This window comes from Haliaeetus albicilla, chromosome 3 (genome assembly GCF_947461875.1).
Source record: "Haliaeetus albicilla chromosome 3, bHalAlb1.1, whole genome shotgun sequence".
Classification (NCBI taxonomy): domain Eukaryota; kingdom Metazoa; phylum Chordata; class Aves; order Accipitriformes; family Accipitridae; genus Haliaeetus; species Haliaeetus albicilla.
Genome location: NC_091485.1, coordinates 48,224,954 through 48,242,518, shown reverse-complemented (window position 1 = coordinate 48,242,518; position 17,565 = coordinate 48,224,954). Strand labels below are relative to the sequence as shown.

General features: G+C 35.6%; 1 protein-coding gene across 1 annotated transcript in view; it reads left to right on the top strand.

Moving 5' to 3' along the window:
• The window catches only part of CNGB3 (cyclic nucleotide gated channel subunit beta 3), a 74,747-nt gene that overhangs the window by 45,988 nt on the left and 11,194 nt on the right, over positions 1-17,565 (top strand). Inside the window, exons 8-13 of the mRNA XM_069779619.1 lie at positions 1,261-1,347; positions 2,614-2,678; positions 6,582-6,704; positions 13,814-13,955; positions 15,973-16,132; positions 16,544-16,641. Of these exons, the coding sequence (XP_069635720.1) occupies positions 1,261-1,347; positions 2,614-2,678; positions 6,582-6,704; positions 13,814-13,955; positions 15,973-16,132; positions 16,544-16,641 (675 nt within the window). The remainder of the gene's footprint in view (positions 1-1,260; positions 1,348-2,613; positions 2,679-6,581; positions 6,705-13,813; positions 13,956-15,972; positions 16,133-16,543; positions 16,642-17,565) is intronic.

Sequence of the window (17,565 nt, the reverse complement as noted above, 5' to 3'; positions counted from 1 at the left end):
TATATACTTGAGGTTAAGCTATCCAAAAGTACAGGATATACGCTGTACAGGTAAGTGAGTAGGACAGAGTCAAACCTACAGCAAGAGAACTAAGACAATATGTATGGTTTTATTTTAAGTCCACACTTGCAGTATGTTTAGTGCTCTTGATTTCTGCAGAAACTAATGAGAGTTGAGTGTTCTCACCACATGCAAGATATAGATATAATCTGGGAATTTGTCATATGATTAAGTACTAATTAACAGTTACTGATATTAAAGCACTTCTGACTAAATTTTGCCTCCTCTTAGACATGTGCCTAAGAGAGGTAGAGAAGCCATAAAAGGCTGTTTGTCCTCAATCAATTTTTTGGTTTGCTTTGCTTTTTTAACATAGTTTGGTTATTAACTGCATCTTACTTGCATGGAATAAAAGGTCAGTGCTGCATGCTAGTTGCTGCCAACATGAGTTGCATCTTTCAGAGCAAAGGCATTTTTTATTACAGTGAGATGAAGCCTACAGTTCCACATCCCTCTTTTGTTCCCAAATGATATCAGCAAGAGAGCAAGGCATCACAGGATCTTTAAAAAGGCAAAGCCAAGTGTGCCACAGCTTTCCTTCCCTTCACAGAATTCTTGGGAAGAATAAAGTAGGCAGATAAGAAGAGTAATCACACAGTTGATGGACTGCAGGGAGATGTTGAAAATCTTACTGATATGGGAAGAAGAAGCACCCAAATGTAACAAAAGACAATATCTATTAAAAAAAACCCCAACAACCAGACTTACCATCCTATGATGAACCTGTTGTTTGGAACACATGGCTTCTGGAGGTTGCAAGCAAGGAGTCTAATTCATTGTGCTCCCCCAGGTTGCTTTAGGCAGTCTGGTTTTAAAGCTGTAGGACTTCTAAGAAGGGCTTGTGGATTTCTCTCCCCACCTCCACTCACCAGCCACATGCCTACCATTTTATTCTCGTCAGAACTGTAATCGAAATAACAGAATCTATTAGTAACCAAATATCTGAGATACTGTTAATAATCCCCATGAAACAGATTAAAATCTCAGGCATGGGGGACTTAAAAGCAGGGCAGAGCAAAGCTGTTGGTGTTTTTTCAAAGAGATAATCTTGCCTGTCAGTACTTGGGAAGTTACAGGCTTAGCATGCTGACTGTTCAAATATTACACTCAATCACGATCCAATCTAAGTAGGTTTTTGACAGCAAGTAAATGCATTATGATTATTGTGAAGTTTAAATTGACCTCTCTGCTCTTCAACAGCTCGATGTGGTATCAGTATTGCCGTTTGACATTTTATACTTCTTCTTTGGATTTAACCCAGCATTTAGAGCAAATAGGATGCTAAAGGTAAGATCTGTGTTAGTGATGGATGGCTAACCACACAGAAATGTTTTTACAACCCAATTGAAAGTTGTTTATAATATTTAGGAATATGAAATTTAGAAATTGGAAAATACCTTCAGGATAAGCTACAACATCAGAAAATAAACCAACAAAAAACACAAGTTATAGTCTAGCCAAATGAAGCTTTCTTCTGACTTTATTATTTCCTACTTTCAAAAGGTATTCTGTCACTAAGGCTGGTTTGTTTCCATTATTTAAATTAGATTAATCTTAAATTACCTGTTTGGTTTTCAAAGATCAGAAAAATTAATTTAAGATCACTAGTTAATGTATTTTCCCCTTCTGTTAGTAATTTCAGGTGTTTAGGAGCAAAGGAGGGAATTTTAAGGACAACATAAACTATACACAGCATACTTAACAAGCACAAATCCACTTTTGTTATTGAGTCCAAAGACATCTGGAGCTGTGCAATGAAGGGTCTGAGAAGGGATTAGACAGCAACCCTCTCCCTGCATTTCACAGTATCTAGTAGGTCACTCTGCAACTAAATACATTCCCCTTCACATAATCAGTATGTTGACAAAGAATTGGCTTTCATTTAAAATTGGAGGGAGACACAAGAACTCTGAGAATAAAATCAGGGTACTCTTCAGTTTTCAACAAAACTTCAAAATTCCATAAATCAGAACCAAAACAATATGAAAGAATGAAAAGTTAAATAGTACCTCATATAAGGCAAACAGATGTGTACTGAATAAAAACAAAGAAAAAAGCTACATGTGAATATTAAGGGCTATCATGAAAGCTAAACTACAAATAACAGGAAGAATTCGATATAGCAGCAGTTGATACTACATGGTATCATCTAGTATGTGGTTGTTGATACATATGATGAGTTACTGGAGAATTATTGGAATTTCAGAAAGAGAAAAAAGGGATTTTTATGTGTGTAATTCTCTCTGATAAAGTTGCCCAAGCAATTATATTTGTTTGAGGAAATAGAAGTCATTCATCTGAAGCAGTCTGACCTAAACAGCAAGGTTATTTCTATAATCAGATTAATGGGACACTTAACACCCAAAACAATGTTTAACTCAATTTTCATCTTTGGTTTTGCAGTTCACTATTTAGTTAAATGTTTAAAGAAAGTCAGACTACTGAAAAATCCATTATTTTCAAAATGTGTATATGAACTAATGTCAGTACTATTATAATAAGACGTGTAATGAAGAATAGTGATTGAGTTACTTTCATTTGTTTCCCATTCAGCATAACACATTCTTTGAGTTTAATGATCGTTTGGAAGCTATTCTGGACAAAGCATACATCTACAGGTATGTGCTTATTAAACTCTTGTAGCATGCAAAGCTTGGCACAGAATGCATTTCATTTGATTTCATGAGTTGTCAGTGAAGCATTGGATGGAATATGATACATCTTTTATTGTTCAATTTAAGATTTTTAAAATATCTGTCTTTACTGTCATCATTAAAATAACAACTGTAAAATGAAATCTAGCTCAGTTCAGCTGGCCTGGTTCAGGCAAAATGTGCACCAAACATAGGCTCCTGCCAAAATTTAACTGATCAGAAGTATCAGAAGGAAGTTTCTTCAGTGAAAGAGCTAAAGAACAGTTCCTTCAGGTTGCTAATAGCAGTGCCAAATCCTCAGTAGCTGTTTATTTGTACTTAATAAAACTTAAGAGCTTGAGCCTGTGTCAATATTTTTCTTCAAATATGCTCTCACCATGAACCTGGCATATACAGAAACTTGATCATCCACTGCATTGACTAAACTTGGAATGAGAATCAACTCAGCACAGATCTCAAATAGTGATTATGACTGTTGTCTGCTGCACTATGTTCTCACCTTCTGCATTGACAAGAAGAATTTTTATTCCAACTCAAGCAGTCCATGGACATGGTTATGGCAAGTTTCATAGGCCCCTCAGCTGTCAGTGATGCTGCTAAGAGACAATGAACGTATCTACTGTGTCACCATTATTGTCATCTACTGTCAATGTCATCAGCCCTAGTTTATCTTGTGCAACTCCTACGCCAACAGATTTTTTTTCCCTGTCCCAGTTTTGGGGCATGTATTGTTCTTGTGTGCTGCTGCTGTAGAAATAAGAATCTGCTGTTTACTGTCTTATTCTATTTCAGACATTATTGCACTTAAATGATAGACTTGGTATTTATATATTGCAAATGTGATATTTTATGAGATTTAGAGACTAGTTAAATTTGAAGAGGTTGAAACATCATCTCTTTCATATTTTTGTGTACCTGTGAAATGAAACAAAACTTAGAAGTTTGAAAATTCTACTAAAGTATTTTTGAAGATGGTAACCTCCACAAAGCTTATTCTCATGTTGCCCTCTCCTTTCACTTATTGAAGAGTCTTTTGTTGTTTGGTTGTTGGGGGTTTTTTTTCTTTCTTTTTTTAAATTCTTGTTGGTACAAGAGAAGGCTTTTCTGAATTTCCACAAGATGAAGAAATTTCTTGTCAGTTGCTGAATCACTGCCTCCCTATCTTCTCCAATTTCTAATCTCATTAAAAAGAATGGGTTTTCATCTGCCTTGCTTGTACTTTTTAATTTTTTCTAATGTTGAGAACTTTTAAAATTAATTATTTCCCATATTATGTCCTTTGCTTTGGAGTCATAATTCAACGACTCTTCTGTATCTCCTATAATATTTGTAGTAAGTCCTGGGAGATACAGATTTTTAATATAGATGGTTTGGAATCAAGTAATTAGTTCGTATGTAACAACAATGTTGTGTGTAAATGGATTTCAAGGAAATGGAAACAAATTAGCAAACCTATTTTCACCCAAATAAGCAGTTTTGCAATGGACAGTTTCACACTATATAAAAGTATGGGATGGGAAATGATTGTTTAAAAGGCAAGTTGAGAATGGGATGCGTGTATCTTCAAACTAGCCTAACTTTGAAAAATGTGATGTTGATTTGTGTGTCAAAAAACAGGGAAGGTGCTGGTTTGGAAAGGCTGACACACAGAGTAAGATCTCACTGGTCATGTAAAATGTACGAAGTAGCTGAAAAGACAGAGCCAGCTACTCTGCAAAGCTGTTCTGCCTTGTTAGACAGTATTGTAGCATGGTATTTGTTGAGTGCCACAACTGTCTGTTGCTGCTTGTGTCTTTTCTTCCTGGTCACAGGCCCACTTGCATTTTCCAGTATTTAATCACTTGCAGAATGTAAAATGCAGAATGTAAATTGCAGAATGTAAATATTACAAAGTGAATCCATTTTCTACCTCATACCCTTAAGAGGCCAGAAACCTGAAACTTGTGAAATAGAGCACTCTTCATAACTGAAATGTAATTTTAAATCTCTTTGAAGATGTGCAGAAAAACAACGGTAGGGAACATGGATTTCAATATTGCTCAGCATATATGGCGTTAACAGTATTAACACTTTATTATCTATAGGCTTTCCCATCAGTGCATTGCTAAGGTTTGTGGTCAAAAAAAAATGTCTGCATACTGTCCTACCAAAATGTTATATTTTGTATTTGCAAAACACCTATTAAATATGCCATGCCATGCCCTGATACAATGCTTTAAAACATACTTCAGAAAACACTGACTCCAAGTTTTTGAGGTACTCATTAGTAAAAACATTTCTATGGCAAAGATCTTTTAATTGTCTTACCAGAAGGCATTAGGGTAAGGAAAGAAAAAGAACAAGTGGAGAAGAGAGGTAGTTATACAGAAGAGTACAGATGGGAGCTGAAAAATACAAAAAAAAAAAAAGATGGGCTGTTTGTGCAAACCACTGCATTTTATTTGAATGTAGCAATGTTGTTTTGATCTGAGATCTTGGTATGGTCACCGTCTGAGCGATAAGGCACCAATTAACTGGATAATGTCAAACTAAACTTCTACACATCAAGTAGATGTGCCTGGTTGGACTCTCTTCTCAAACTCATTAGTTTTGAAATACAGCTAGCAAAAGTTACTACATCTTACCTACCCATTGTGGTAGATTCAACATGTGCCTAGAGAAATATAATACATATTGTAGCAAAGGCTTTCAAAACCTTTACTCTGACCTCAGGAGTCCAGCTGCATGGATTCAAACTTGTGCACAAGACCCAGCATGGTCAATATTGTAATATTACTAGATCGCATCCGCTATCTGCTGTTCGTAAAAGCTTACAATCCTAAACAGAGCTGTCCTGGAAGAACACCAACATTTAAAGAGAGAAGTGGCATTCATTTGTCAACATCCTAAAGACGAAGAGTACCTGTAGATAAATTGCTCAATGGCATGGAGAGGCAAAGGAGGGCATGCAATGGCACCTCAAGAAACAGCAAGGGAATGCATAATACAGAAGCAACCACAGAGATGTTATCTCCCATTAACTTAGTTTATAGACCTAACTTAGTTAGATCTTATAAAATTTTCATAAAACCATGCACTCAGTTACTATGCACTGCAAACTGCACTGAATTCTAGCTGTAGCAGATGAACTCATTATGTACCAGACTTCCTGTGTTTAGGCAAGTCCTGTACTTTTCCTGCTTATTTATCCCTTGCCTGTATGAATATTTGAATGGAGAGCTAAATCCAGGAGATCTTCCTTTTGATCCTCATGCACTGAACAGAGGATATACAATGAGATCATTATTGTATTAAACAGAAAGCTGCTTGGTGCTTAAGTAGTTCATCATTGATGTTCTTCAAAGAACTGGCCATAAGCATAAGAACTGGGATTAGGAATGATATAACTCCTGCTGTAGCCAGTAAATCATACTATTTAGCGGATCTACTGCAGACTTCCTAGCACAGCTCTTGTAAAACAGTTCATTTCTGACCTCAGACATTTCTTGGCTTTGGTTCACAAGTTTAGAGCCTATCTTGAACAGAGTTTGGCAAACACATTAATTTGTACCCTCTAGCCTCATTAATATAGCTTCAAATGTCTGTAAATATTCACAGCCAGTTAATGCAGAGGATTATGAAGTACTCAGGGAATGATAATTTAGAAATTACCCTGTGTCAAATATTCTAGGAAAGATATTTATTTGACCTTGGACAAACGTGAGGGACAGGTAACTGCCAGCTCTTTTTTTTACAGAATCAATACAGGTGGGGAACTACTTAGTGGATGCTTAACATAAACACTGTTGATCCAAAAAAGCAGTGGGTTCCATATTAAAAGGAAGGAAAAATGTAAGTTGTTTTAAAAGAATCTGTTGACTTTTATAGGGTCATTCGAACAACTGGATACTTGCTGTTTATCTTGCACATTAATGCATGCCTGTATTATTGGGCTTCAGACTATGAAGGACTTGGCAGCACTAGATGGGTGTACGATGGCAAAGGAAACATGTAAGTTCTTTTCTCTTGCAAGAGATTTTTGTTGATTTTGCTCCTTCCTGCATCCCCCTCCTTCTCCCATGCTTTTGCTTGCAAGGCATGCCCTTACTTTACAAGTGCTTTGATAGAAAACTTTTAGCACCATGGCTGCTGATTAGCAGCTTTCATTACTAACACATATTAGGAGGGCAGGTGCAGTGAATAATCAGTTTACTGCTTTTATAGGTTTATGAGTCAGTGCTAAGCACTAACTTAATTAAACATTTAGAAAGCAACAAGGGTCATAAATTAAACTTACTGATTGCATATGCACATGGGAACTGTTAGAAAGATTGCAGAACAATCCCTCAAAGGAATCAGAGGCATAGATTTTTTTTCTGCCACACAGCATTGTGTCATTAAAATGCAACATTTTAGTCCCTCTAAACACCATGGTGATTGGTCTGAAAAAAATTCCACCCACTTTCTCTGATCTTTTGAGAAGGTCATGCTTAAACATGTGGCAGAGTGTCTCTAGTGGGAAGGACTAGATGTTGGCACACTTTTCCATAAACTCCTTGTGACAGTACTAGGCTGGGTGCCAAGTAACGGACATACATTAAGATGATGGAGATGAAGCAAGAGAAAATAGCAAAGTCATAATATATTTTGTGTGTAGTTATATAAAAACATATCTTGTAGGTTCAGATGTATAAATGTTCATTTCTTTCAAAGGCCATAATATAGTTAAAGTCACAGAAGCTCAATTTGTTCATTAATTACATTCTTTGCAAAACAGCATATAATATATTACTGCTGTCATAAATCACCCTTTAAACAACATTTCATGTTTCTCTTGGAGACATGCTTCTCTTGCTTGTAATTTTTTCAGACTTCATGAGTTTGGTGTGAAGTCACTATCCTGAAGGGTAAGAAAATAGCCTTTGAGAGTAAAACACACTGTGTAAAGCAGCATTGATTTTTTATAGTTAGGGTTCTCTTTCAAAAAAAATGACATGGCTGGTTTCCACACACCGCTAAAATACACAGCTTGAGAACTGCAGTCAGACACGTGCAAGCAAGTCATAGAGCTCAGGTGAGACCGCTTATGTAAGTGAAATTATACACAGGTATTTATCTGCAGGATCAAGGCTTCCAGAAATCTGACAAGAAAAATGCAGAAAGAATTTCCATTATAACTATTTTTGTTAATGTCATTCTTGGGAAAACTTGCCTCATAATTAAAAAATAAGGTAACTAAGACTGAGCAACTTGAACACTCTGAAAGTAGAGAGCTTACTCAGTCTTCAATCTTTTAATTCTTCTTCAGAACAGCCTAGAGAACAGGCAAGAAAGTCTTCTTGTTTTTCACAGACAAGAATATTTTACATTTCACTCAGGGAAACAATTGGTAGAAATTATTTGCTAGTTTGATCACAGAAAATGCGGTTGTGCCTAGAGGCAATGGTCAGGTTTTTTAATATTTTGTGATACCTTTTCCACAAGGAGACAAAAACACTTCTTAAATGATGTCACACTGAACTTAAATGGGATTTAGGGCAGAATTTTTTATAAACAATGATAATAAACTGATAATTCAAGGTCTACATTAAACTGAGAAGCTGAAATAAAATGCATATTAGAATATATACATGTAAGCTTCATTAAGCCATTTATCTACCTCATCTTGACATTGGTTGGTGAATGTATGACTTCATTCTTTTGCCTGCTTCTAACTCATGCTGGATTATATGGTCCCATGTACATGGAACCCCAAAGAGTATCCCATGCTGAGCTGCATTTCATGAAGTATAGCTCAGTATCTCACTAACAGCAAATGCCTTCTGTACAGGATAGTCATTGCCTTAGAGAATCAGGCATGACATATTATCTGAGTGTCAAATATTTGGGGATTTTTAACAGAGAGGCATTGTGTGAACATTAGTTATTATTGGAGATGCCATGTGAACTTAAACATATCGGACAAGATACTTCTAGTTATATTCATTTCTTTGGAAAGCAGGAATTAAGAACAATCTGGGAAAAATCTGTCAGAAAAAGTGACCAGAACTGCAGTATATATTATGGCACAGCAGTGCAGATGTAATTTCCTTTCACATGGCAGTCAGAGTTGCCAATATTTGAAGCAAAATATGCCATTGGTTTCACACAGAAAGGGAACACATTCAGAAAGAAGATAAGACAAACATAACTTCTTAGCTAATTAAAAAAAAAATGACAGTAAGCAGTTTGACAAATAAATCAAAATTCTAGTGGTCTCAGATTACACTGACCCAAAGCAAATGATCTGGCACTGATTTAGTGGCATGAATGTTTTATGTAGAATCCCTGCTGTGTCCATAAAATGTTGCTAGTTATGGCCAAAACCAGTTCTTAAAAATGTAAGCACTTCTAGGATCTTTTTTTTTTTTACTTTCCAGGCTAAAAGAATACACAGACAACAGTTTCCCTTATCAATTTGATTACATATATGTTCCTGAGCAGACATACTAACTGCTGATCTTCAATTTTTAATGAACAGCTGTACAAAGCACTCAAACCACAAACAAAATTATCAAAGTAGCTCTTTTTGCAAATTTCTGCTAGCTGTATTCTTTTCCACATCATGTCCAGACTCTGAAGTGTTAGTGCCAGTCCAGGAAGATTTGAGGTCTTTTGCGTGGCAGCCTTCAATCAAAATGCCTTTGACCTGAGGTGCAAAAGGCAGTCAACTTTACCCCTCTGCAACACACCCAAATTAGCCACACAAGATGTTCCAGCATTAAAACTGCACTCATGAGCTTGTATTAGTCAGAGAGACCTCAGTGTCCCCTAATGCAGAAGGATAGCATCCCTGATGCAACACCATAGTGTAGAGCCTATGTAACCACGGCAGCAGGATATTGAAAAGGTCTTTTTATTATAGCTAAGTGAACAATTTGAACTGTATGTGTATATTTACAATCTAATTTAACTACTAAGTAAGAGATCCGTCTCCCTAATTCCTCAGGAAAATGGACAAATCCTCTAGAAAGGGATTCAAGGCAGGAATGTAGTGTTGTCCTGAATTGTCCCATGGAAGTATCTGTCTCTTTCATCACTGCCCATAAGGGAACTAAAACTCGGGAGCTGAAATTCCCATGCAAACCCCACAGGTCAGCATTAAATTTAGACAAAACAAATCATTCGACTTTGCTCATGGTGTAATTCTTCTGCTGCTTGCAAGTCATCTACAAGTAGTCTGCAAAATTCACTGGCATATTTATTAATCAAGACGTCTATTTGCATCCTGATTATGTTTCTCTGTAGCTTGCTGCCTTTCTGCTCGGGGCACAGACTTAGCAGATATCTGGAAGTCCCAGAAAATGGTCACTGTGCATGTGTAGAACAACTCTACTTCTTTGGTATGCATTGCCCAACACCCAGTAAGACTGGCATATCTTAAAAGGTGTCTCGTGGGTATCAGCTATACATTGCACTTGCAATAGGTCTGATGTGTCATACTCGCAGTGCTTGCTATACAAAGGCAGTTATCTGCCTCCAGACAATCTGTGAATGCACAGCCCAACTCATAAGTATGTCAGACCTGATGCTTTCAGACCTGCTACTTGCAGCCGTACTTTTTAGATAAAAGCTTTGTAATTTACACCATTCTGCCTAAGATCATCATACCCACAGCCACCCGATGAATAAGTCACTCAAGAAAAAGAGGTACTAAGAAGGTCATTAGAGTACCAGTTTATAAAGGCCACTTCTTTACTCTGCCTAAACCCATCCTGGCTGTAATCTGAGAGGAGTCAAATGTGACAGCCCTGAAATAATGCTTCCCTGGGCTGAAATGAATGTGTGAATACCACCTTAAAATCTGATAGCCACATGCACAAAGATTTGATTTACCTGTATTAACCAAGACCATGTAAGAATTTTAGCATATTCTGAAATGGACTTTTATGACAAAGATATTTCTATTGACATAATATTACAAGTTATCTTATTTGCAGTGTTTCTGAATGTTTTCATACCTAGGACTTATTTTAGGGAAAAATCTAGTAGTTTGATTGCCTGAAGGATAAACATATATTCTATGTTGTGCGGAGGGAAAATCCTTTTCTTGTCTCATGTTATTTGCTTCAACAGTAATTTTATAGCAGGGTAGTAAGCTGTATGGTAAGCAATGATTGTTTCCAGACACTAGCTAGTAGGAAGCAGAGCTGCTAATACTGTTGAAATAGGAATCTGTTTTTTCTGGCTTTCCTTAAACAAAATTTACAATCTCATTTTTCCCCTTCTTAGGGAAAAAGCTGCTTTATATTTCAACTGTGTAACTTTCATTTCAGATTAAAATAAAAACAATAAAATGTGTAAATGGAGAAAATATAAAAACTGTGCCTAAGAGATAGTGAATATCATGTGACTGCCAGTAGAAAGTTTCTTTTGAAGAAAAATTGCAGAAGAATATACTGTATTAACAAGTTCAGAAAGGGGTGGGCAGATCTGGAAAAGATATCTCATATTTTGCATATACAACACTGCAAAGAAGAATGTGACCCCTAAATTTCTTTGAGGAGCTGCTTTCATTCTTTGTAGACATTCCCAGAATGAAGATTATATTGCCTATCATGGTGGACTTAGCAAGCTTGGCACCCAAGGCCATTGGGGGTGAGGGAGTTGGTTAATTACTTTTGTTTCCTATAGTAACTAGCACAGAGTAATATTAATTTCTTTACTTTTATATTAATAAATTACACATGTTTCACGCACTACAGCATTCTCAGTTATGGCAAAGGAATATGATATCAATATGCTTTATATGATAATTCCCCTCAGACAAGCTAGAGACATCATTTTATGCTTAAATCTGCAATTTTTCCAAAACAGATCTGAGGCTTTTTCTTACTACTTATTTATGCTACAGAAGTCTAAGAGAAAGCTGCCACTTATGCATACTTTGCTGGAAGCATCCATAGGTGATGATTTTTTTTTTTTAACCCAAGTGAAAACATTATAGTGGTCTAATCCAGCTGTTCATTTTGCACCCCTAACAAGGAAAAATTATATGATGGCAGATCTCTGAATGAAAACAGCCAGTTCTGGCTGTTAAAATCTAAAACTAGAAAACTATGGTAAAAGTGATAATTGTTGATGCATTTCATTAATCTACAACCAAGAAAAAAGTGACTTCGTAATGAAAAGCAAAAATCAATTGCTTTGTAAAGCCTGACATTTTAGGTGAAAGACTTGGAAACACTTTCGAGTGATTTAAATAAAACCCCTCATTGGAATTGATTGTTATTGTGAGTTTATTTTCTCATATTTACACAAACTGACCCTCCAATTGTATTGTTACATGGACCATTTATTAATAGGAGTGGAGTTCGTACCTTAATAAGAGAGGAATTTAAAAGTGGAGGCCACCAAATTAAAATGTACACCTGAAGTCTGCAAGCAGATCAGGTGGCCTCAGATTCAGGGTAGGCATGAGAAGATGCATGCAAAACTATCTATTTCAAAACAAGCATCTCCGAAAATATTTCTTGTGTGTGTTTTTTTCTTAATTTCAAACTCAATGAAATTCAACAAATAGAAGGAATCTTCATTGTTTCAGAAGCAATAGTCATAGATGAAATAATAGAAAATCTCATTGTACAATTAAGGAAAATGAACCTCCATTCCTAATCATTAGTGAAGCTGAAGTCTGATTGTACAGAGACTTAGGAAGTCAAATTCTAATTAATAGGAGACTTTTAAAAATATTCCTAAACAAATTACTTGTAGGCCCAGAAAAGAAGGAAATGATGGCACATTCACAGCAATGATTTGAGCTAATTAATCCCCACTGCACAGTAGGGGGAATACTGCAGTACTAGTGGTGCCATGTTCTAGAAACATAAATCTTAGATAGACATGAATCTTAGATAAACAGATTCTTAAAAAAGAATCTTAGATATGCCAAGGCACTTTACATATATATATATATGTACTAAAAAAAAAAAGAGAGTTAGTGTGACTATCCTCACAAAATAATAATAATAAAAAAAATTCTGTCCAGGTCCTTTGCTGTTTCATAAACTTGTGTTATCATACTAATAGAAATACACTGCTTGAATGCAACAGGCTCTGTCATGGACAAAGCTGTACAAAGAGTGCTGTACAAACAGAACAAAAAAATCTTTGTCCAAAGAGCTCACACTTCAGGTATGAGAAGTGACAGACAGCAGATGGATACAGTGAAGGAGTCAATATGAGCCATACATTGAAGCAGTGTCTTAGTGACTGCCCATTGCTCACTGCTATATTTGGTTTCTACACCAAGAGAGTTCTGAGAAAAGTCTTGAAGGGTGCTAACAAGGTGGTTTTGTAGCCATTGAGGGAAAGCTCTTCCCAGGCATGAGGGAAAGTAGTGAAGAAGGCAAGAATGTGTTTGTTAAAGGTGACAGAAGGCGTAGTGGAGGCCAGCCACTAGAAGTTAATGCAGGAGTCAACCCTGCAGTGCTGAATAAGTGAATTGGTTTGGAGAAGCTGGATTAACACACAGCTTGTGGAAACATAACTTCTGTTTGACATAACCCAGGAGGCAGAGCCAATGAAGGGTGCTTAAGAAGCAGAGCGGAAGGAAGACCTAACATGGTTAAAGGACTAGGAAAATGAATGGACACAAGAAGATCAACACTGCATTTGTTGTACCCACCAAAAGGCTTCACACTGGTGTTATCAAGTGAAGCCATGGAAGAGACCTTCAGGTGTGTGTGCATCTAGTGTGCTACAGATAAACTCTGGGAAGTCTCTAACATTTTTACACTGCTTTTAACATCATGGCACCTTCACTGGTAGCATTCTAACACAGTAATGTCCACCTTGGCAATTTGTTACAGAAGTCTTCTGTAATGCTGCATAGTTATTGGAGAACAGTAAGTGACCGCTGCATTCCCCATGTATTCTTATTTTGCTGTCAGTGAGAACATTCAGCTCAATATGATTTACACAACTGTATCATTAGTAAAATCATAACCCTTCATAAAAACTGCTGAAGGTCTTTTGGACTGAAAAGTATCACTAAAAGGCCCAACTCAGGTACGTATATCCTTAACTTCAAACACATAAATACCAACAGTCAGTAACAAAAATGCTCTCTGTATCCACAGGTATCTGAGGTGTTACTACTGGGCAGTTCGTACTTTAATCACCATCGGTGGCCTTCCAGAACCACAAACTCTGTTTGAAATAGTTTTTCAACTGCTGAATTTTTTCTTGGGTGTCTTTGTCTTCTCCAGCTTAATTGGTCAGGTACATAAAAAAATCAATAACTAGATACATTCAAATTACTGTAATGTAGTGGTAGTGATAATATATTCAATTTAATAGAGTTCTGTTCTAGGAAAAAGTTTAGCCTCCATCTGAATGTCCTTCTATTTAACTGTCATCTGTACTTATTCTTCTGACAAATACATGTGTTTAATCAGTTCCCAGTCTTGTAGCCCTTTTGCACACAAGCTGATTTAAAGCCAAGACTCTGCAGGACATGGATGATTTTTGAAACTATGCATAATTCCTTTTTTCTTCCTCACAGCCAAGGAGCCAGTTCCTTGACATTCACATTATACTGTTAAATCTGATAGAAAAAATATAATTATAGGTATGTATTAATATGTACAAATTATTGAATAAGTCATGCTTGATACTACTGCCAATAGAATACTGTTAATGCAAATCCTATGATTTTTGTCAAACTAGAATTCTGCTCTCTTCCATAAATTACAATATATTTGCTAACCTGAAAATTAACTGTTTTTTATTTCTTTTGGTTCTTATTTGGCAGGAGGGAAAAAAAAAAGCCCATAGCACAGCAAACCACAGCACATCAGTTATATTTCCAAATGAATAAAACTGAACTATTTCTGGCTTATAACTACTAAACTTGGGCTTTAGATCCATAGGTTTTAAAATACCTTCCCTACAGAAAAACAAATGCATGGTTTTAAAATGCCTTGCCTATAGAAAAAGAAATGCCATGGTTCCTACGTGATACTGTGATTTATCAGATTCTTGTAGAAATCATTCCAGACTTTTTGATTTGTACATGTCTGTTATTGGAAGAATTATTACAAAAAAATAAAAATGAAAACTGAAATGTAATTTTTATTTTGAATACAGGATTCAAAAAGTTCAATCAAACAGTTAAAAATTGCATATGTCCCTTGTCATTTAGAAGTGCAAGAAAAGATAACCATCATGAAACAGACTCTTGCCTGTAGGATTTAAAATTCATCCACAAACAAGAATTACCAAGAATAAAACAAAGTAGTGCATATAAGATATTTCTTCTGGAAAACTATTGAATTCAAGTGTATTGGATTAAACTTTGGAGTTTGGATATTTATATTTTTTTCCTAAATTGATATAACTGTCAATGAAAGCACCATTCCCCAAGAAGATTCTGCAGATTGGGTTTTGTAACTAGTACACTAATTTGCAGACTCAATCCTTAAATCTTAACACATGAACATATTCACTGCATTTTTTTTATAATTTCTGTTTACAAAGAGCTCTTAAAATTACCAAGTTATTCCTGGTTTAGCACACTTGCCTAAAAATTGTTATTCCTATTGCAATCAATTGTATCTCTGTAATAAAGAGCAGAATTCAGCCCACTGGCACACTAATCCTTGGCCACTGCAACATAAATCCATCCTACTAAAAAAATGTCTATATAGTTATGTTTTGAAGAAGGAATATCTATGACCATTAACTCATGCACTTTCTAAAAACTAAATTACATTTGTGTTGGAATGTTAAATGATGTTCCTGCACTAAAAACTTCAAGGTCACCTTTCAGTTCAAAGTGCATTTTTAGGATTGATTTAGATTCTCTTAGCTACTTAAACAGCGGTAGGTTCTTAATTCTAGTGGTGCCAGCTGATGTTGTTAGAGAAATTTAGCCCAGTTTGCTTCACTTCTGACTTGCATTGCACACCAAATGCAGAGTAGCTTTATTATGGATTTTTAAGAAAAGCATTATCTACATTTTTCATCCATGTCCAGAAATATGAGACAGAAGAATAAGTTAAAACGCACAAATGATCCCTTTAAAATCATAAATATAGAATTTCCAACACAATTAGATTAAATCTGTAACGCTTCTGAAAAAGCGGATGAAGGACCTATTCAAAACATGCAGCTGAATGTATAATTAATCAGTGATTTTGCAAACAAGTATTTTATTCTTTTTATATGTTGGTGCAAGATATTCAAATCAAGACTATTTTTTGTTAAAATGCGTAGTAACAACAACTGATGTTTGCAGATGAGAGATGTAATTGGAGCAGCCACAGCAGGACAGAACTATTACCGTTCCTGTATGGACAACACTGTCTCCTATATGAACACTTATTCTATTCCAAGAGTGGTCCAAAATCGTGTTCGAACCTGGTATGAATATACATGGGACTCTCAGGGAATGCTGGGTAAGACTTTCTAATTCCAGTTATGTAGCAACTTCAAGTGAGAGTGGTTGTATAGATACATATACAGGGTGAAATTCACATTTCTCCTTTTCTGAATTACATGAGAGAAGTGAGAAGAGAGTATTCAACTTACTTTAGAAAAGAAAAAAAATCCAAAGCAATATGGCACTTACTACTTCACAGATTCTATTAATTTATATAATGTTTTGGTTATACCTTTAGACAAGATATGCAACTTAAAAGACAATATCTTAGTAAAAGTATATTACCAGATTTCTCATTTGAACTCATAAATGCTAGAATAGCTGCATTAAGTTATTTTTCTGTACAATGCTCATTTATATGGACATTCTTTTATTCTTCCTTTATATTTTCTAACTAACAGAGTTTGCTTTTATTTTTCTTTTACAGATGAATCAGAATTACTGGAGCAGATGCCAACCAAAATGCAATTAGCCATTGCAATTGATGTGAACTTTGCCATTGTCAATAAAGTTGACTTATTCAAAGCAAGTAGTTTTACAGGAGAATGCAGAAATGTGTGGTATTCCTGAGACAGAAACCTTGTTTTGTCCATCTTGCAACACTTAAGAACATGTTCGTTAATATGCAAGGCAAAATAGGTGTAAGAAATATCTCAGTTAATGGAGACATATCAGGACAAAGCCAAGTGCCTGCCTTTGAATTTTGTGTCAAAAAAACTATAAAAAAACAAATGAGATTAAAACACAGTCCTGTTATGTCGACATACTAAAGCTGATGTTATGGTCAGAGTGTAAATGATTTCAGAGTATAACTAATCTCAAGAGTCAGACATAGAAGAATGTAATTTTTAACACAGTCCACCTTACTGTATACCACCTAGGTCTGCCTGAGAGATCACAAATGCTATGTGTTCTGGCAACACAACTTTGATGTAATGAATGCTACTTTTTAGTAACTTTTTGTGCAAAGGAGCTTTCTCTTTATTATCATGATAGATTTCCAGAGATACAATTTAAATGTGGTATTTACTTAAGATTGTAGTCTTAGTACTTAAGGAGTAGTCTTGACATACAGTAACCTTAACACTAATTTGTTTGCTAGGATAATTGCAAGAAATCACATGATATCTCAGTATAAACATAGCTGCACAGTTTCTGCCACATTTGCTGAAGACGTGGAATTCATAGATTCATAGGAACATTTGACATGATCTGTTTTTTTTCCCTGGATCAGTAAAATACATTCACATAAAAGACCCATAAATTCCTGAACATAACACTAACTGAGCTTCCACAGCAAATTTAGATGTACAGAAGCTTACTTTGTAAAAAATTAAGAGATGTTCAACTTAAAGAGGACTTTATAAGAAGTATTTGAAATGACAATTCTTTCAGTCTTTTCTCTGCTCTAAAAGCTGATCCTTATGATGTTTTGAGGTTGCATTCCAC